This window comes from Podarcis melisellensis (assembly GCF_964234715.1).
Source record: "Podarcis melisellensis genome assembly, chromosome: 2".
In the NCBI taxonomy this organism is placed as follows: domain Eukaryota; kingdom Metazoa; phylum Chordata; class Lepidosauria; order Squamata; family Lacertidae; genus Podarcis; species Podarcis melisellensis.
Genome location: NC_138529.1, coordinates 109,357,305 through 109,378,641, shown reverse-complemented (window position 1 = coordinate 109,378,641; position 21,337 = coordinate 109,357,305). Strand labels below are relative to the sequence as shown.

General features: G+C 46.0%; 1 protein-coding gene across 2 annotated transcripts in view; it reads right to left on the bottom strand.

Annotated features, from left to right (window-relative positions):
- CLIC1 (chloride intracellular channel 1) overlaps window positions 1-21,337 on the bottom strand; it is a 44,864-nt gene that overhangs the window by 21,897 nt on the left and 1,630 nt on the right. Inside the window, exon 1 of one of the 2 annotated variants that reach the window (XM_081903315.1) lies at window positions 19,383-19,418. The exons of the other annotated variant lie outside the window; for it this stretch is intronic. Within the exon in view, the coding sequence (XP_081759441.1) occupies window positions 19,383-19,403 (21 nt within the window). The 5' untranslated portion in view covers window positions 19,404-19,418. Of the gene's footprint in view, window positions 1-19,382; window positions 19,419-21,337 lie in introns of those variants that run through there. 2 annotated transcript variants of the gene reach the window in all.

The following is a 21,337-nucleotide window of genomic DNA, read 5'->3' as shown; positions in this document are numbered from 1 at the left end:
CGTTCATATCTCCCAACATAATGATGTTGTTGTAATCCAAATAGTCCAGCATAATCTCATGCAACTTCTTAAAGAATTCCGATTTTCCTTCATTTGGGGCGTATATTCCTAAAATTAAAAACTTTTCTCCTTGTGTCTGAATTTCAATCGCCAAAATTCTGCCCTGTTCGTCTTTAAATAAAAATTTTGGTGACAAGCTCTCCTTTGCATATATCACCACTCCTCTTTTCTTAACTTTATCCGATGAAATAAATTCTTGGCCTAATCTTTTATTAATTAACACTTTTCTGTGGAGTCTTGTCACATGTGTTTCTTGCAAGCAGATAATGTCCAATTGTTCTTTTTTCAAAATATGAAATACTTTTTTCCTTTTTTCTGGGGAATTCCCGCCATTTATATTCCAGCTAAGAAGCTGCAGAGACATCCTGGTCTAATTCTTAGGTATCACAATTGGGTGTCTAAATTTCCCTCCGTTCCCGACGGGTGTGGTGCCGGTCCACATCCAGATGGTACACGTCCTGGTGGTGATCCCGGTGGTGGGGGCCAAGAAGCTGCAGCTCCCTTTTGGAGGTCCTCCTCGTTGTCGTGTAGGAACTTCTGCTGGTCCTCAGGTGTTTTAATTCTTACCTTCCTTCCTTTGTAGGTGAATGATAGACCTTGAGGGAATTCCCACCTATAAGGAATTGCGTTGTACCTTAACAATTTGGTCAAGTCTATATATGAGGCTCTAAGATCCAACAGATATTTAGGGATGTCTCTATAAATTTCTGCCCTTTTGCCTTCTACTTCCAGAGATTTTTTAAAATGTAGGCCTAATATCTTGTCTCTTTCCTCTCTTGTTCTCAAAACAACCAAACAGTCTCTGGACTTGTCTTTCTTAACCGATCTTCCCAGTCTGAAGGCCATCACAATTTTAAAGTCTTTGTCTTCCTCAACCCCCCAAAATTTAGAAAATAACAGCGTCAAAAATCCCTCTAGGTTGCCCTGCTCCAGTTCTGGAACGGCCCTCAGCCTGAGATTACTTTCCTTACTTTTCAGTTCCACCAGTGACAGGTAGGCTTGCTGTTCTCCTACCTGTCTTTTCAGAGGTCTTACTTCCCCCTTGATCTCCTCAACCTTTTTGCACGCTTGCTCAGCTTTTTGATTGGCTTCTGCAGCTAGTTTATAATTCTCTGCCGTAGCTCCTTGCAATTTCTCAATAGCCTGGGTATGCTGGGAAACCTGATCTGATAACTTACTGATAGTGGATGTAGCTCGGTCAATTTTAGATGACTGATCGTCCACCTTCTTGTTCAAGAGTGCCAGTTGTTCCAAAATTTGTTTCAGGACTGGATCAGATCCTCCAGATGCCATATCTTCTGTAACAGGCGTTTCAACTTCCTCCTCCTGTGCCGTCAGCACAGTTGGGACAGAAGATCTGCGTTGATGAGTTAACGTTGTTTGAACAAGTTGCCCAGATTTCTTATCTTTTTCTTTAGCTTTAGCTGCTCTTGTTTTCCCTGAGCCACTCATTCCCCAGCTGCCTTTGTTCAAGGTCAAATAGTCTTTCAATCCATGAGAAAGGCCAGTCCAGAATGTAAACAATTAAACCGCAAAAAATCTCAATATGATACAGTTCCCAGACCTCTATATCTCCGCAATTCCTCTAGGGGGGGTGTTTCGCAGTTTCATAGGAAGGAAAGTCTCTTTTCCGCCATTAAAGTTCCTATTTCGACCTTTGTAATCCCCAAGTTCAAAAGGGAGGCTTCCAGATAATTCTGTTTCAAAATAGTGCCCCAAGGTGACAGAAAGGTTCCAGCATCAATGTTAAAGCGCTAGTGTATCAATCAATGTAACAGTTTATACTCCAGAAAAAGTTTCAGCAGTTTGACAGTTCTCCTTTTACACACTGGCAGCCCGACAGCTCGGTTATCCCCTTTAACTCCACATCGCTCAAAAATAGGGAGAAAGTTCCGTAGCAAAAAAACCAGAAAGTTTAACCAATATATCCTTTTGACTTCTAAGTACACAGTCTGTTAATGCCCCTTCGTTCTGCTTTCAGAGTCTCTTTTAAGCGCTTCAGCCCACTTCAAATTCTTTGCTTTGCTCTGGCTAGCAGGATCGGGAGACGGACTTCCTGTTACTCGCCTCCCGTTTTCAGCCGAATTAATCAAATTAAAGCCAATCTTTGGTACCCCTTACTCACGGGTAAATTGCAGCCAATTCCGATGTTTTTCAAGAAGAAAGGTCGACGCTCATCGGCAGCAGCAGCGCGGCTTCACTTCCGCGAAAAGAGCGATGAACTCACAGCGCCGCTCCCCCTTTCACGTTCCGGAGCCTCTTACGAGGTCCCTTCTTCGTTTCTGGGGGGGCTTCTGGCACCCGCCGAGTCCCACGGCCGCAGGCTCGCTCTGCCTGCGGTTTATCTTAATGGGTCTCCACTTTGCCGCAGCGGACGACCCTTTTTCGCGGAGCCCCTCTTCACACAGTAAAGAGGACCGCCATTGCCGTTTTGCGCCGCCTCCGGAAGTCTCTAGAGTATTCATTTAAACAACCTTTAAACAACAGATCTATTACTGGCCTAAAACAGTGGCCATCTTTTTTGGATCTTTGAGCAAACAATTGCTCCGACACGGTAAAACTCTGTTCTCTAGAGCAAATGATTTCTAGTGAGGTCTGGAGGGTGGCAGCATGAGAGCAGGACCTTCTATGCAGTGGCTCCCCATCTGTGGAATGCTCTCCCCAGGGAAGTTTCTTTTATTCTTGTTCTTACTGAAATTCTATATCTATCTCTCTATCTCTCTACCTCTATCATCTATCATCTATCTATCTATCTATCTATCTATCTATCAATCATCTATCTATCTATCTATCGTCTGTCTATCTATCATCTATCATCTATCTATTTCTGTTTTACAATTTTTTGTTGTTGTTTGGTCGTTTAGTCGTGTCTGACTCTTCGTGACCCCATGGACCAGAGCACGCCAGGCACTTCTGTCTTCCACTGCCTCCCGCAGTTTGGTCAGACTCATGTTTGTAGCTTCGAAGACACTATCCAACCATCTCGTCCTCTGTCGTCCCCTTCTCCTTGTGCCCTCCATCTTTCCCAACATCAGGGTCTTTTCCAGGGAGTCTTCTCTTCTCATGAGGTGGCCAAAGTACTGGAGCCTCAGCTTCACGATCTGTCCTTCCAGTGAGCACTCAGGGCTGATTTCCTTAAGAATGGATCAGTTTGTTCTTCTTGAAGTCCATGGGACTCTCAAGAGTCTCCTCCAGCACCATAATTCAAAAGTTTTACAATTTAGAGTATTAATTAAAACAACCTTAAAATATCAGTGACTTCCCTTCTTCTCTTTCCACAGTTCATTTTGCATAACATAAAATCACTGCATACTTCACATAAACCATTCAGCATTCCATTATTACATCCATCAAAACTTATTTATGCTGTTGAATTTATCTTAATGCTGCCAGCGTTTTCAACTGTACACAATCCCCCCCCCCATATATTCAATAAACATTTTCTAGGCCAGTATTGTTAGATCTCTATTTAATAGTAATAATAATAATTTATTATTTATACCCCACCCGTCTGGCTGGGTTTCCCCAGCCACTCTGGACAGCTCCCAGCAGAATATTAAAAGCACAATAAAACGTCAAGCATTAAAAACTTCCATTCAGATGTCTTCTGAAAGTCAGATAGTTGTTTATTTCCTTGACATCTGGTGGGAGGGCGTTCCACAGGGCAGGTGCCACCACCGAGAAGGCCCTCTGCCTAGTTCCCTGTAACTTCACTTCTCACAGTGGGGGAACCGCCAGACGCTCCTTCAGAGGTTGGATGGCCACCTGTCATGGATGCTTTAGCTGAGATTCCTACATTGCAGGGGGTTGGACTAGATGACCCTAGGTTCCCTTTCAACTCCACAGTTCTCTGATTCCCTCCCCCCCCACACACACAAATTAAGCTGCTGGAGCCAATGACCAACACTTGTCCTACTTAAGAGTAGACCCTGAAGTTAACGGACATGGCTAACTTAGACTCATTAGTTTCAATCAATCGGCCTACTCAAGAGTAGGAGCTTAGTTGGGCACAACCGTGATCACATGCATCTGTGGCATGGTCACGTGTCTGCAGAAGTACTAAAACAAAAAATGAAAAGGTCAGATTGCAGCTAAAAGAGAAGAAGTCAAACACTGGTGAGCTGCAGTGCTGACCGTCATCTGAAACCAGGACTGTTGACAGTTCATCCCCCTAACTTCTTGGCTTCTGTGTGATTAATGGATTAAGTAATTTTAGCCGTTTATTGCAAAATGGCTCTTTCGAGACTGCTTCTCTGAAGTCTGAAATGGATGCAAAGAAATCTGTTTCAGACTGGCTTCAAGCCCATATTTGCAAGGTCTGATCCAGCAGGAATCTTCTACAGTGGTACCTCAGGTTAAGAACTTAAGTCATTCCAGAGGTCCGTTCTTAACCTGAAACTGTTCTCAACCTGAGGTTCCACTTTAGCTAATGGGGCCTCCCGCTGCCACCGCACCGCAGGAGCACGATTTCTGTTCTCATCCTGAAGCAAAGTTCTTAACCCGAGGTACTATTTCTGGGTTAGCGGAGTCTGTAACCTGAAGCGTCTGTAACCCGAGGTACTACTGTATCTGACTTTTAGAAGACATCTGAAGGCAGCCCTGTTTAGGGAGGTTTTTAATGACTGATGTTTTAATGTATTTTTAATCTTTTGTTGGAAGCTTCAGGTTACAGACTCAGCTAACTCAGAAATAGTACCTTAGGTTAAGAACTTTACCTCAGGATGAGAACAGAAATCGCGCGGTGGCAGCAGGAGGCCCCATTAGCTAAAGTGGTATCTCAGGTTAAGAACAGTTTCAGGTTAAGAATGGACCTCCAGAACAAATTAAGTTCTTAACCCAAGGTACCACTGTAATCGTTTTCCATGCTGGGAAAGACTTCCTCCTTTAAGGAGAAAAACAGGCAAAGGTCCATTTTATAGGTAGGGAATCCTGCGTGCATTTCCAGTTTTCTGCCTTTGAACAGAGCCCCTGCAGAATGCACTCAGCTTATCACCTGGAAGAAGATAACCTCCAGTGAGTCAGATCACTTGGATCATCCAGCTCAGTTTTGCCTACACGGACTGGAAGCTGCTCTCCAGGGTTGCTGCAGACCTGGGACCTTCTGCCCTGTAAAGCACCGAGCTACCTGCTGGAGGCTGCCAAAAACCTCGAATCTGCTGCTTTTCTTCTCCCCAAACTCTCCTTCCCTTTGCCTGCTGCTCTCTCAGCTGAATTCAGTGATGGCGAAAGCAGCTGTGAAAACAGCCCTTCCTTATTATTACCATATATTCCCTTTGACTCTGCCGAGTCTTGACTTCCCTCCCTCCCTCCCTGCAATTGGTATATTAAATCCATTCTTATCGTGCACATTATTCTTATATCCCTACTGCTTTACATTGAAGGTATTATTCCAGTCCTGCTAGTGTCTTTACACTTTTACAGTTCACCTTTAAATATTCAATAAATTATTCCTGATCGTTGGAAAAAGAATACCGTATTTTTTGCTCTATAAAACTCACTTTGTCCCTCCTAAAAAGTAAGGGGAAATGTGTGTGCATCTTATGGAGCGAATGCAGGCTGCGCAGCTATCCCAGAAGCCAGAACAGCAAGAGGGATTGCTGCTTTCACTTCACAGCGATCCCTCTTCCTGTTCTGGCTTCTGAGATTCAGAATATATTTTTTTCTTGTTTTCCTCCTTCAAAAACTAGGCGCGTCTTGTGGTCTGGTGTGTCTTATAGAGCGAAAAATACGGTATGTAAAGAAAATAATAAACATTTACTTGGAAGAGAAAACAGCCCTTCCTCCGGTGATTACCTTGGCGCCTGACAAAGACGACAGGCAGCCAGGAGGTGTCCTTGAAGCAGGAATCCAAGACGACAGGGGAAGATGTGGCAGAGAGCGAGAGACTCGAAGTCCCACAGTACAGCTCCACCCTAGGCCTGCACAACTTATTTGACCTGTTTATAACAATGTGCTGAATGCCTTTCTAAATACGCCTGCCAACCTTGGATTTGTGGAAGCAGCACTGTTGCCAGTGCCACACGATACTCATTCCACATTCGTAAGAACTTGATCTTTCGGTGTGGTCACACCCATACATTGTCAGTCAGTCATTCAGTCAGTTTCATTGCATATAGCCAAAGGCCGCCGCAATGTACACAGAATCGTTCAACAATTAAAAGAAAATATGCTGGATTAATACAAAAAAATTAAAACTTTTATATTATCAAGACATTACCTACACTAAACAGAGCTTTAAAAAGTACCTTAATATACAGGTTAAGACATTAAACAATAAAATTTATAGGAAAAAATCACCACATGGCCACTAATATGTTAAAAAACAAGGTTAATTAATACACAGTGCAATTATATTCGGAGTTTGGTCATAAAGATAGAATATAGCTTGATGTAAAGGTAAAGGGAACCCTGACCATTAGGTCCAGTCGTGACCGACTCTGGGGTTGCGGCACTCATCTGGGTTTATTGGCCGAGGGAGCCGGCGTACAACTTCCAGGTCATGTGGCCAGCATATCTAAGCCGCTTCTGGCGAACCAGAGTAGTGCACGGAAACACCGTTTACCTTCCCGCCGGAGAAGGTATTGATCTACTTGCACTTTGACATGCTTTCTTTCGAACTGCTAGGTTGGCAGGAGCTGGGACCGAGCAACGGGAGCTCACCCCATCGCGGGGATTTGATCCAACAACCTTCTGGCTGGCAAGTCCTAGACTCCGTGGTTTATCCCACAGCGCCACCCGCGTCCCCTAGCTTGATGTAGATAGGGCCAAATAAATTCATCTCCTTTACAGTTGGTGCCTATCTTGGCTATATAATTTGCTCTAATTTTCCTAGCAGCAGTTGCAAAGAGTGCTACACGCCAGGTCACATACTTATCTGTGTCTGCAAGGAGATATAAAATCATGTCAGAGGGGTTCTGGCCAGGGGACTTTGTCATTATAAGTGCTTCATTATATAAGGGGCAGTGCAAGATATAATGCATAAGGTCCTCTACTTCAGGACATCCCCTAATGCAAACACGTTCATTTGCACCCATACATTGGAACTCCCTGCCTATAGACATCAGACAGGCGTCTTCAATGTTCTCTTTCCGGCGCCTGCTAAAAACATTTTTGTTTAGCAAGCCTATTCAGGTATGTAAAATGCTGGCATGTGTCTTAATCTGGTTGACTTCAATTTTTTAAAATACATTTTAAATAGTTGGTTTTAAATGTTTTTACTGATATTTTCACACACACACCTTGTTTTTGTAAACCATTATGGAGGTTGTTGTTGTTTTACAATCAAGCAGTATATAAATCTTATGGAACCAATGTTCAACCAATGAAGCTTAATAACTTGGACCGTAAACCAACATCTTCCCAGTACATTTCGTAGCACAATTCAAAGTGTTGTTGCTGACCTTTGAAGCCCTAAACGGCCTCGGCCCAGTATACCTGAAGGAGCGTTTCCACCCCCATCGTTCACACTGAGGTCCAGCGCCGAGGGCCTTCTGGCGGTTCCCTCACTGTGAGGTTACAGGGAACCAGGCAGAGGGCCTTCTCGGTGGTGGCGCCCTGTGGAACGCATTCCCATCAGATGTCAAGGAAATAAACAACTATCTGACTTTTGGAATACATCTGAAGGCAGCCCTGTTTCGGGAAACAACTATACCACAGATGGGCGGGGTATAAATCATTTATTATTATTATTATTATTATTATTATTATTATTATTATTATTCTACCAGTTAGAAGACAGTGGCACAAAATTAAAACCCACTGAGGCAAAAGAAAATTACACTGCCAAACAGTTAATAGATTTTACAGGGAGGGTGTTCCAATAGGTATTGGCCGCCAAATTTTGGAAGAAGCAATCCAGGGAGCAGGGAGAGGTATCTGGCCTCCATTCCAGAGGATATCCATTCATGAAAGTTCCTGTTATAAGAAAGCTTGGGAAGGTACCATCAAAATGAAGGTACCATAAAGGTAAGGGACACGGGTGGCACTGTGGGTTAAACCACAGAGCCTAGGACTTGCTGATCAGAAGGTCGGTGGTTCGAATTCCCACGACGGGGTGAGCTCCCGTTGCTCGGTCCCTGCTCCTGCCAACCTAGCAGTTCAAAAGCACATCAAAGTGCAAGTAGATCAATAGGTACCACTCTGGTGGGAAGGTAAACGGCATTTCCGTGTGCTGCTCTGGTTCACCAGAAGTGGCTTAGTCATGCTGGCCACATGACCCGGAAGCTGTACGCCGGCTCCCTTGGCCAATAAAGCGAGATGAGCACCACAACCCCAGAGTCGGCCACGACTGGACCTAATGGTCAGGGGTCCCTTTACCTTTACCATAAAGGTACCATAAGCTACCATAAAAATGAAAACATGGAGGATAAAACTAGCAAGGGCTACTGGCCACAATGGCTACATTATCCCTTGATAGCAAGCCTTTGAATTCCAGTTCCTGAGAAATACGGATGGGCAGAATGCTCTTGTGCTTACAAGGTTTCCCATAGGCATGGGCCATGGCTGACCACAGTGAGATAACCTGATGCAGTAGGGCTCATCTTCTGTTTTATTCTTTTTTAAGATTCATTTAAAAAGCTGGTGCAAATATATCTGGTGTCAGAACCAAAAGGTTTACTATAAAAAAAAAATTGGGAAAGTTATGACTGGAAGTGGAATGGGAGGCAAAGTCACGTTAGTTTGTAACATGATACACCAGAGGTAATACCTAATTTAGTTGCAGGTGATTTATTGAATCAATTCAGTTTGCGGAACCAGCCAACAGACTTCAGAATTAATTATTACCCTTGGCAAGCTTCATAACCTGCCCTTCGCCATAAACGGGGCACACCACAACATTTAAAATTATACCGTACAGTTTGCAGATATTGTGCACAAATGAGCAGGCATTCCGGGAAGGGACAAATGTGAATTATGTATTTGTGAGCGGCGTCCCACGGACTCCCTATTCAACGTGCTGATTTATCTTCTGTGCTGCTAGCGCAAGCAAATAAAGCAGATTCTTGCCAGCGACTGCTCCCCTGTTGCCCCATTCAATCACCACAATAGGGCTATTTTTTTCCCCTCCGCGGCATGACTGGGAAAACAAAGAGCTCACCTGAGGTGCTTCCAAGCTATCGATCACTAGGCCGCCTCGGAATAAAAAATGGCCCCCAACAGACAATTCTCGTTGGAGGGTAAACCTTGCTCCGAACAAAACATTCCTGATGAATTAAGACCCTCACAGAGGGGACTTTGTCAGGGTATTCAAACAGCATCTGTTTGCTGACAGGATCAAGGTGTTTGGATGAAAAACAGAGACTTTAAACACACAAACACATGCATCTAGCCTGAGACGTCTGGAGAAAAGTTTGGTCTATATAACTCTCCCCCCCCCCCCATATTCAAGGTCAGAGTATTTTGTCCATTTCGTCTGCTACTGTCTAAAAAGGGGTCACCAATGAAGTGCCCACAAGCACCATAAAAACCCCAATAGCCTTTACTGGTGGCCCCCTGGCAAGGCTCCTGGACTGTGGAGTTGCTTTTAAAAAAAGAAAAAAAGAAAAGAAATTAACTATCCAATCCTCCCCAGAAAGAAAGCTACAAATCACAGCGTGCAAGTACCCTTCAAAGCAATTTCTCTATTAAAGTTCCTTTATCCGATACATTAGTTCCACACAGAACATTTGCAGCAATAACGGGCGTGTCTACTCAGAAGTCCCTTTGTGTTTAATAGGGCTTTACTCCCAAGCAAGCGGGTAGGGGATGGCGGCCTATGTTTGGTTTCAGGTTGGCATGGGGGGGGAATGGAGTTCTTGTGCCCTTAGCAACTGTACAGCAGGCAGAAATTCAACCGGTTAAGCCTTTTCCTGTATGAAAATGCAATTCTGGGGAAAGCTTCGCCATCTCTCTAATTTTGAGTTATGCCATCTCCCCCCCACACACACACACAAAACAGTCATTTTGTGGCTGGCACCCACAGAACACTCAAAATTCTGGTCCAAAATGGACCAGAACACTCAAAATTCTGGTCCAAAAAGGAACAGTGAGTCTATGACTCGCATTTACTCCCCAAGGTCTTTCCTTTCATCTGCTATGATGATACTAAGGACCGCAGGGTTGTAGCTCAGTAGGAGAACATCTGCCTTGCCTGAATAAGGACCCAGGTTCAATGCCTGGCATCACAAGATAGGGCTGGGAGAGACCCCTGCCTCTGCCAGTCAGTGTCAAAAACATTGGGCTTCATGCACCAATGCTCTGAACTGGAATAAAGGCAGCTATCCATCTCCTAAAGACTGAATTATTGAAACTGTATACAAAATTGTGCGCCGTCGCTGAACTGGTCAAACACACCTGGCCAAACACACCTGAGGTGTGTGTTTTCAGCCCCCACCCCCTTATTCCCGTGACTGTGCTCTGTTCCAGGTGTTGTTTAATTCTGAATTTTAAATTCCTGCAACCCACCCAGGCATCAGCCAGAGAAGAGCAGGTCATAAATTTAGTAAGGGACAATAATATGCTCCTAGCTCTCTTAACTGACCAGAGACAGTTCCAATACAGTGGTGCCCCGCAAGACGAATGCCTCGCAAGACGAAACACTCGCTAGACGAAAGAGTTTTCCATTTTTGAGGCGCTTCGCAAGACGAATTTCTTGCGAAATGTCTTGCGAGTTCTTGCAAGTTCCCCCCCCTTTTTCTAAGCCGCTAATAGCCGCTAAAATGCTAATCCGCTAAGCCGCTAATGGCCGTGCTTCGCAAGATGAAAAAACCGCTAGACGAAGAAACTTGCGGAACGGATTATTTTCGTCTTGCGAGGCACCTCTGTATTCTGCTACCTGTTCCTGGTGTCACAATTTGTCCCTGATTTTCCATTCGGGGAAATCTGAAGAACATATTTTATTTTTATTTTTTCTTAAAAATGAGAAGTGTTAGCATACATATGCACGCATGCACACACACACAAACAAACAAACACACAACCATAGCTCACTGCTTCCCCTTTCTCTAGGCCCCCATAGCTACTTATCTAGATAGCACAAGTTGCTAAAAGGGATCTCAGTTGCAGCTAGGAATGCTTGAGGAATTTATCAGTGAATTCTGAGAGGAGCTGGCCAGATCTCCACCTCAGGGACCCGGCTTGCAGATCAGGACACTGGTCGCTTTCAGATTCTGCAACCTCTCGGCTCAAAAGCATGCCCAAACATCACGTAAAATGCATATTTAGAAATGCACAATTTGTGAGAAAAACACACTGCCCGTGTCTGTATTTGCGTTTATTTTTATATTTTACAAAAGATGCTTCTTAGATTAAAGCAAAACAGGACGGGAAATGCTTATGCCTGACCGCACACACAAAACCAACACAGGCCAGAAATAAAGACTGATTCGCCAACCCCCTAACTGCAGCCTAAGCTCAGTGCAGTCAGATCCATTATGTGATAGTAAGGATTCTGTTAAGCAAAGGCTTTGTTTTTGTTTGTTTTTACACACACACACACACACAGAGAGAGAGAGAGAGAGAGAGAGAGAGAGAGAGAGAGAGAGAGAGAGAGAGAGAAACAGTTGTGGGGTTTTGGTTTACTTCTTGGTTTTTAAATGCAGTGTAAAGTAGTCTCTATGGGAGTATATTGTATTTAATTATGGGGTATCAGAGTTTTTAGGGGGCTAACCAGGCTGGGATAGCAGGCTTGTAGCTCTCTGAATGTCCGATGTAGATTTTCAGTTTCGTTGTTCTGTATGGGACAATGACAAGATTATTGTATTGTAAATCAGTGCAGGACGGACTATCACAGAGCAACATAACACAGCAGAAAAGAGCCTTCAGCAATATATAACAGAATCGCAGGAAGGAATTCAGCATAGCGCTATGGCAGTCATTCTGTCAGTGCACACATTTCAGCTTGCCAGGTGAAATGACCCCCTTCTGCTGTTTTGGGGTTCTCCTGATTCCCACAAGCCGATTCCGGAGGGGGGGGGGAGCCCTGTCACACTAGCAACTGCTTCTGCAACTGTGACTTTTAAAAACATAATTTGAGAGCTGGGAGGACCCCGACGGCTCACCTGTTCCAACCCCCCTGCTTTATGGGGGTGTATGGGATGAGAAAGAATTTTCAGTGTAAGGAAAAACAGGGGTGTTTTCCTTTGCAAAACATGATGCACTGGCAATGTCATGGGAGTTGCTTCTCCGTGCAGCAATCCCCATGCTGCCAGGGTAGCACATGTGAATCCGGCAAACACATGGCCAAGGGGGAAAAGAAGAGGGGTGGCCCCACACACTTTTGGCTCTGATCCTGCCCGCTGCTACTATGCAATCTCCAGGGCATCCCACCCACCCATCCCAAACGCCACCGTGGGAATGCAGCTCTCAACAGAGAAAAGATTGCCCGCGCCCATGTAAAATTAGCCAATCTGCACAAAATATAACTGATACCCTGATTAAGAGTGAGACATCTCCAGCTTCTGGGCCACTTTAGGCCCTCCAGGCCCCCTCCCCATTTGGCCCACAAGGACATTAAGCCCAAGCCCACCTGTCCTAGAGCAGATGTCCTTTACAATGTCGTGTGAGAAGCAGGGAAACCTGCAGCTGGCTGGGCTAACGGGGGCAGGTTGCCAATTGTCTGGGCTTGCAAAGCCTCACCTATCAGCTGACGCTCAGGCCCTGCTTAAGCTTCGCTTCTGGCACTTTGCAAGCAGCACCGATCAGCTGATTGGCAGCACAGGCATAAACAGGTCACCTGACATAGTTGTGACGATTGAGACGGGGAGATAAGGGGCCAACCCACTTCTTCTTTCTTTGGTGATCACTCGTAGCCGAGTAAGATTGTCTTCCATAAACACGGTTTTAACAATGAGTCCGTAAGTGACTGTGGAGGCCAATTCTGGATCCACATGTCCTTCCACAGTGGGGGCATTGGTTTCCGGGCTTCGACAAACCAGATAAAATTCCATCTGGGCCAATATTATGTTCCAACAGCAACCAACCAGAGATGCCTCTGGGGACATACAGACTCTGCAAATGAGAAGCAAAAGGGGGTATCTGGCTGTCCCCAGCACCTGGTATTTATGCCTCTGCATAAAGAAGTTCCATTTTTGCTAGGACGACCAATGGTTGCTGGTTGTTGTCATTTAGTTGTGTCCGCCTCTTCGTGACCCCATGGACCAGAGCACACCTGGCACTCCTGTCTTCTACTGCCTCCTGCAGTTTGGTCAAACTCATGCTGGTAGCTTCGAGAACACTGTCCAATCATCTCGTCCACTGTCGTCTCCTTCTCCTTGTGCCCTCCATCTTTCCCAACATCAGGGTCTTTTCCAGGGAGTCTTCTCTTCTGATGAGGTGGCCAAAGTATTGGAGCCTCAGCTTCAGGATCTGTCCTTCCAGTCAGCACTCAGGGCTGATTTCCTTCAGAATGGAGAGGTTTGATCTTCTTGCAGTCCATGGGACTCTCAAGAGTCTCCTGCAGCACCATAATTCAAAAACATCAATTCTTCGGCGATCAACCTTCTTTATGGTCCATACATCACTACTGGGAAAACCACAGCTTTAACTATACGGACCTTTGGTTGCTGGTAGACCTAAGCTAAAGAATGCATCTAAGCCAGAGGCCATCACACCTTGCAATATAAAATACCATTGATTTAATTATGCATTGTGCAAGGGAGGCACACACTTCAAGCAGTGCCCTTCAAGGAGAGTGAGGCAGCTCATTCCTTTCTTCCTTGCCACATTTTAAAGGGAAAGCCATGTTTTCTCAATTCAGCCGCAGTCACTACTGATAAATACATCGGGAAGAACTTTCTGGGGGCAAGAGCTGTTCGACCGTGGAACGGACTCCCTCGAGAGGTTGTGGAATCTTCTTCATTGGAGATTTTAACGCAGAGATTGGATCATCATCTGTCATGGATGCTTGAGTTGAGACTGCTGCATTGCAGGGCGTTGGACTAGATGACCCTCGAGGTCCCTTGCAACTCTGCAGTTCTGCAATTCTCTGAACTCCCCAGGCAAGTCAATTACCTTTCAGCGCCAGTTTCTCCACCTACAGAATTCAAACAATAAGCCTGATCTACCTTCGCAGGCTATTATAAGGAAATGGTGTTTACTTGCTCTAAGCCTTCAGGTTTGGGCAAGGTTAAAATAAATTAAATTCTACGCTGGCCTACTTTAGATCAAACATTTGAACATACCCTCCTTTTCTTTTTTGCCTGTCTACTCCCTTCTTGACAAAAGTACACGGTCCCTTCTGTCCCTAAACCATGTGATGTTTGTTATAGGAGAAATGACCTTTTAATTCCTCTCAGAGAAATGTCACGGCCTGTCAGTGCTCTACTGTGGGCACCTTGCCCTCGAACAAGTAAAATGCTTATGAACATTCCATGCCATCACAGAGTCCAGGTCCAATGCTGAGAATGAGTTTATATCCTCACATATATATATATATATTTGGGGGGACACCCTGCAGTTTCTGTGCTGCACATCTTTGGGGTAAAGGTAAAGGGACCCCGACCATTAAGTCCAGTCATAGCCGACTCTGGGGTTGTGGCGCTCATCTAGCTTATTTGGCCGAGGGAGCCGGTGTACAGTTTCCAGGTCATGTGGCCAGCATGACTAAGCCACTTCTGGCAAACCAGAGCAGTGCACGGAAACACCATTTACCTTTCCGCCAGAGTGGTACCTATTTATCTACTTGCACTTTGATGTGCTTTTGAACTGCTAGGTTGGCAGGAGTTGGGACTGAACAACAGGAGCTCACCCCAACGTGGGGATTCGAACCGCCGACCTTCCAACCAGCAAGCCCAAGGCTCAGTGGTTTACATCACAGCGCCACCTGCGTCCAACTTGGTACCCACCAAATGCTTTGGACTACAATTCCCATCAGCCTCAGCTGCAGTGACTCGCAGCAGGCAACTAGCGTTTCAGACAGGAATCTTTCCCCAGTACTAACCAGGGGATTGAACCCAGGACCTTCTGCATGCAAATCAGATTGCTGAACCACCAAGCCACACAGTCCCTCCTCAGCTCAGAGCTGGGAAGGCTGGCTTCTCCCTACAGCTACTCAGGCAGTCAAAACATCTCTAACTCCCAGTGTGTCAGCCTGGACCTTTTTACCATGGTCTTCTTGAAGAGGGCAGGGTTTAACTGGCCTCCCAAATTTGTGGTTCTCTGGTTACTGATCTCCCCTTCTTTTTCTTTCTCATCTTCCAGGAAATTTATACACTGTGTGTTTGCATATTCCTCAGAATATGACAGTGCCTTATTACAACACACCACTATTCGCCTGCTCAGCATCTCATGCTAAGTGTGTGGGGGGAAGCAACTTCCCCTTTCATATTAAAATGACGAACGTTCCTGTTTTGTTTATTATCTGCTACCGGCCTGCCCAGGTTTTTGAAAAACAAACGAACACCTATATAGGTTTTCTGCCAGTGTTAGAAACTCAAGATATATATGCTAGGCAATGGCTCCTTAAACCAGGGTTACCGTCACCAAAACAGAACGCCTAGTTGGCATTTTGGAGGCGGGCGGCTCAAAGGTTTTATTTTTCAATGAGACTTTTTGGTTCCTGAAATTTGTTCCGGTTGTGCGGATAAAATGTAACGGATAGAATTCCACAGGATGAGTTGCTAGTGTGTGAAAACGGTCAAGATCCATGGATCCCACCTCTAGATGGTGGAGACATCAGGCACTATCCTGGTGCCCAGGCATCTTCAACTGGTTGCCAGTGGCCAACAGCCTGGTGCAAAATGTGCCCAGCCCATTTCGAACGCTGTTTTCTGCCTTGACTTGAGAAATATTGAAGTCATGAAAAGAAACGGCTCTGTTATATCATTCTGGGTCTTTTCCCTCCACTAGGAACTAGGTGCTTGAGAAGTACCAGTGTGATGTAGCGGTTAAGAGCGGTAGACTCGTAATCTGGTGAACTGGGTTCGCTTCCCTGCTCCTCCACATGCAGCTGCTGGGTGACCATGGGCCAGTCCCACTTCTCTGAAGTCTCTCAGCCCCACTCACCTCACAGAGTGTTTGTTGTGGGAGAGGAAGGGAAAAGGAGAATGTTAGCCGCTTTGAGTCTCCTTTGGGTAGTGATAAAGCGGGATATCAAATCCAAACACTTCTTCTTCTTCTTTTCCGTGTATAAGATGCCTCCATGTATAAGAATGCCCCTATTTGGGGGGACTCAAATTTAAGAAAATGGGGGGAGATGGCACAGAATTGTTGAGCTTTTTTTTGCGGAGGATTGCCCAGAGTTGTAGAGTTTTTTTTTAGGGGGGGACTGCTGAAAAATCACTCACCTGCATGCATCGCAAAATCCAGCTCTCGTCTGTCCCGTCTCTGGCATATGATGCCAATCACCCACCAAATTGCCACAGCATCAGCCAGTCAACACCGCCCATTGACGCAGCAACCAATAACACACACAATAGCTGCTAGCAGTAACCAAACCAACCACTACCCATGTATAAGACAACCCTCATTTTTTAGCAGGATTTTTAAAGAAACAAACCTAGCCTTATACACGGAAAACTACAGTACACTGCAGTATCTCATTTCTGGCTACTGAGGAGTCATATACTCCTGCAAATTTTTGTAGCCACCCAGGAGACAAACTAAGCTATTTTGTTAGGCCCGGGGATTAGTCTTCTAGGTTAAGTGTGCGTGGCAGAGATGTGTAAGATGTTGAGCAGTCTAGAAAAAGTGGGTAAGGATTTCTCCCTCTCTCATAATGCCAGAAGCTGCGGCCACCCAAGGAAGCTGAACCCAAGGACAGACAAAAGTTCAGGACAGACAGAAGAAAGCAGTTATTCACACAGCACATCATTAAACTAAGGAATCGGGTCCCAAAAGAGGGAGTGACGGGTACCAACTGGATGGTTTTAAAAAGAATTTTAGACAAAAATCATGGCGGATAAGACTACCACTGAATGCTACACATAGTGGCTATGTTTTACCTATGAGCATTTGGCTGGTCGCTATGGGAACAAGAGGCTGGACTAGGCCTTCTTATGAGGGAAACCTGGAAACAAAACCAGGAGAAGCTGAAAGACGCAGTGTATTTCAACCTTTTTTGGGCAAAGGCACATTTGTTTCATGAAAAAAATCACGAGGCACACCACCATTAGAAAATGTTTAAAAAATTAACTTTGTGCCTATATTGACTATATATAAAGTAATTCTCTTGAATAGGAATCAAATAAACACAAAGAAAGTATTTTATAATTACTTTATTATGAAATAGTAAGTAAACAGAAATATGAAAAATTATAAAATACTTTATTTTTAAATCTTTCGAATTTTTCAATTTTTCCCACGGCACACCAGGCAACATCTCGCGGCACACTAGTGTGCCGCGGAACATTGGTTGAAAAACACTGCAGTAAGGCATAAGAACATGCAAAGTTCCTTATTCCTTCTCCTGGACGGGAAGTCGGGTCTATAGAAAAGGACCATTTTTATTTCAACTTTTTGTGATTACAGTGGTACCTCAGGTTACATACGCTTCAGGTTACAGACTCCGCTAACCAAGAAATAGTGCTTCAGGTTAAGAACTTTGCTTCAGGATGAGAACAGAAACCGTGCTCCGGCGGCGCGGCAGCAGCAGGAGGCCCCATTAGCTAAAGTGGTGCTTCAGGTTAAGAACAGTTTCAGGTTAAGTACAGACCTCCGGAACGAATTAAGTACTTAACCTGAGGTACCACTGTACTCTTTGGTATATTATTTTTCTTTTTGTTTTGTGTTGACGTATACGGATAATTGTCTTTCTTGGTGTGTTAAAGTGAAAAGAAAAGAAAAAGAACGTGCAAATTTCCTGCGTGGCCCTGACACAAAGTCCTTGAAGCCAAACACCCTGTTCCCAACAACTGCCAGCCAGATTATTCTGGGATGCTTACAAAGCAGTTAACACCCCTCATCCTTTTTGCCAGTATCGTGTCCATCCCTGCACCATTCTGAAAGTTAAGGAGGAAAAGGCCACGGAACCTCAGCCTCCCAATTTCAGGCACGCAGGCCAGTTGTTTTAATACCTGAATGGCCTAGGAATGTGACCCTCATCCTGGGTCCAGCTGGGATTTAAAAGCCACTGCTGCCTCCCCTTGGGACCTTTAGCAGAGGTTACATCCTATTGGGAACCCACAGATCAGAAGAAACCTGCCGGCTTGCAGAACAACTCAAAAAGCGACAGAGCTTGAAAGCTTAATGAGCTCCGGAAAGTAAAAAACTTTAATGAGCTTCGGAAATTAAAAGCTGCAAAGGTGGTGCTTTGTCTTAACTCTGGCTGCTTGAGAAAAGAGCCGTCAGACACGAGCTAGGGATGGGTGGAGGGTCTTAACTTGAAGGAGGCAAGAGGGTGGGTGGGTTGCCAGGACAGGAGCACAGGAAGGACTGCATGTTGCCAAATGCAGGCAAGCAACACAACCAGACAACACCTGCTTTGCATGCAGAAACTCCTGCCTCCAGTTTTAGGTAGTATGGTTAGGAAAGACCACCCACCCCCTAGACCTTGGAGAACCATTACTTGCTGTCCGGCATAGTGGTTAGAACAGGCATGGCCAAACTTGGCCCTCCAGCTGTTTTGGGACTACAACTCCCATCATCCCTAGCTAACGGGACCAGCGGTCAGGGATGATGGGAATTGTAGTCCCAAAACAGCTGGAGGGCCAAGTTTGGCTATGCCTGGGTTACAGTGCCAGTCTAGGGCCTGGGAGAGCAGGGTTCAAATCCCTGCTCCACCATGAAGCCCACCAGGTGACCCTGATCTAATCACTGCCTCTCAGCCTAACCGAACCTGCAAGGTTGCTGGCAGGATAACATGGGGAGTAGCAGGACTTGGTATGATGCCCCAAGTATTTGGGAAGAGAAAGGAGGGCTAAATATGCAGCGATATAGTATATAAAATAAAAACAAGCACCAGGCTAGATAGACCTGTATTCTGACTCAATACATAAGGCATCTTCATATGTGTTCCATGTTACAGAGCACAGAGGCAAAGAGATCGTCAACTGAGGCGCAGTGAATAAGGCAATGGCGTAACGTGGGGGGTGCAGGGGGGCCGGCCGCACCGGGCGCAACATCTGGGGGTTAGGGGGTGCAAATCCACGGGTTAGGGGGCGCAAATTACTTGCCTTGCCCCAGGTGCTGACAACCCACGCTACGCCACTGGAATAAGGGAGATGAAACATGAGAACAGTCGCTCATTCAGATTTCAAAAATGGCGCACTCCACTGAAAATAGAACTGCAACAAAACAGGTACTTTTTTGTGGCATTTGCCGCAATTGCACAAAGCGATTTGTGCTTTCATCATGCATGCCTGGACCACAGGCCCATTTAATTGTTTAACAAAAATATAGCGACTCACTGGACAGGAGAGGCAAGGCATCGATGGCGTTGCGGAAGAAATGCCTGGAGGGTGATATGCTCAGTGGGGGGTTGAGGGGCAACACCCACCTGGTGCCCTTGTAAGATGAGGGGTGTCACTGGGGAGGAGGGGGGATGCGAAGAGAAGCAGCAGCTGATGGGAAACACTGAAAGGTGAGCATGGAAATGGCACAGTGAGTCTTACTAGTGGCAGGAGCCTTGTGGCTTCACACTTGGCAACGGGAGGAGAAAACTGGGGGCGAGAAGAATGTATTTCCTACACTTCTCTCTTTTAGAATTAAGGCAGGGGTGGGGGAACTTTTTCCAGGCTAAAGGCCACATTCCCTTCTGGGGGCAACACACCAGCGGTGGTCATGGCCAGAGCAAAAGAAGGTCCATAGATTGATAGAATTGTAGAGAATTTGAAAATAATCTAGCCCAGCAAACCTTTTCAGCAGGGGGCCAGTCCACTGTGCCTCAGACCTTGTGGGCGACCGGACCATATTTTGGGGGGGGGGATGATGCAAGAGCGCCACGAGCCCCAGTGGCTGCTTACCTGTGTCTTGCGAGCAACAGGGACTGAGGCGGCGGGGTAGACTATGAGAGGCGCACGGAAGGGCTCCAGAGAGGGGCTCCTTAAAATGGCGGCCGCTCAAGCGCTGCTGCTGCTGGCACCAACAAAGCCCAGCCCCCTTCCTCCTCTAGGCAGGGCGGGGAGAAGCCAAGAGGAGGGAGGGAGGAGGCGGAGGCACCACCACCACTGAGGGAGGGAGAGGGAAAGAACGTGTGTGCTGGTGATCCACGCGGCAATTCCCCTACCGTCTGCAAGCCAGATCCAGAAGGCAATTGGGCCTGATCCGGCCCCTGGGCCTTAGTTTGCCGACCCATGACGTAGCCCAACTCCCCTGCAATGCAGGAATATGTGATGCAATGAATGTCAAATTTGCCTTTGTGAGGTATGCTAGTTTCCACACAAGCTGCTTGCACAGCCAGCCCTCTCTTTCCTCCATCCACGGAAGCATGACCAGTGTCCAAGGGCACACTGAGGCCAGGCTTAGAAGGCCACAATTGGCTCCCAAGGTGAAGGCCCCACATTCCTGATTGAAACAAACAAATATACATATGCAGCTCAAAAGCACTCATGGCCTAGCAGGCTGTGGAGCCACAAATCAAAAGAGGACTGAGGTTGCCTCACAGCACATTCCCACCACGCAGGGTTCCAACAGGCCCTACCTTGCTCACAGTGCAAGTCTGGACACTGAGCCAGCGGGTGGAAACATGGGAAGCAACTAACCATTCAGCTTACCAAAGGGTCCCCAAAGGCCTGAATAGAATCATAGAGTTGGAAGAGACCACAAGGGCCATCGAGTCCAACCAACTGCCAAGCAGGAAACACCATCAGAGCACTCCTGACATATGGTTGTCAAGCCTCTGCTTAAAGACCTCCAAAGAAGGAGACTCCACCACACTCCTTGGCAGCAAATTCCACTGTCGAACAGCTCTTACTGTCAGGAAGTTCTTCCTAATGTTTAGGTGGAATCTAATGGAGGCAGGAGGAGGGTACCGATTTAAGAAGGCAGGACAGAGACACCACCACGCCTTGCCTCATGGGGAGGGGCCTAATAATAATAATAATAATAATGTATTATTTATACCCCGCCCATCTGGCTGGGTTTCCCCAGCCACTCTGGGCGGCTTCCAACAGAATATTAAAATACAATAACCTATTAAACATTAAAAGCTTCCCTAAACAGGGTTGCCTTCAGATGTCTTCTAAAAGTCTGGTAGTTGTTTTTCTTTTTGACATCTGGTGGGAGGGCGTTCCACAGGGCGGGTGCCACTACCGAGAAGGCCCTCTGCCTGGTTCCCTGTAACTTGGCTTAGATGCAGTGCATGCCAATGTCCAGTCCCCAAAAGCTTCAACTAAACGTAGCCTCGGGTTAAGAGGTGATGGGG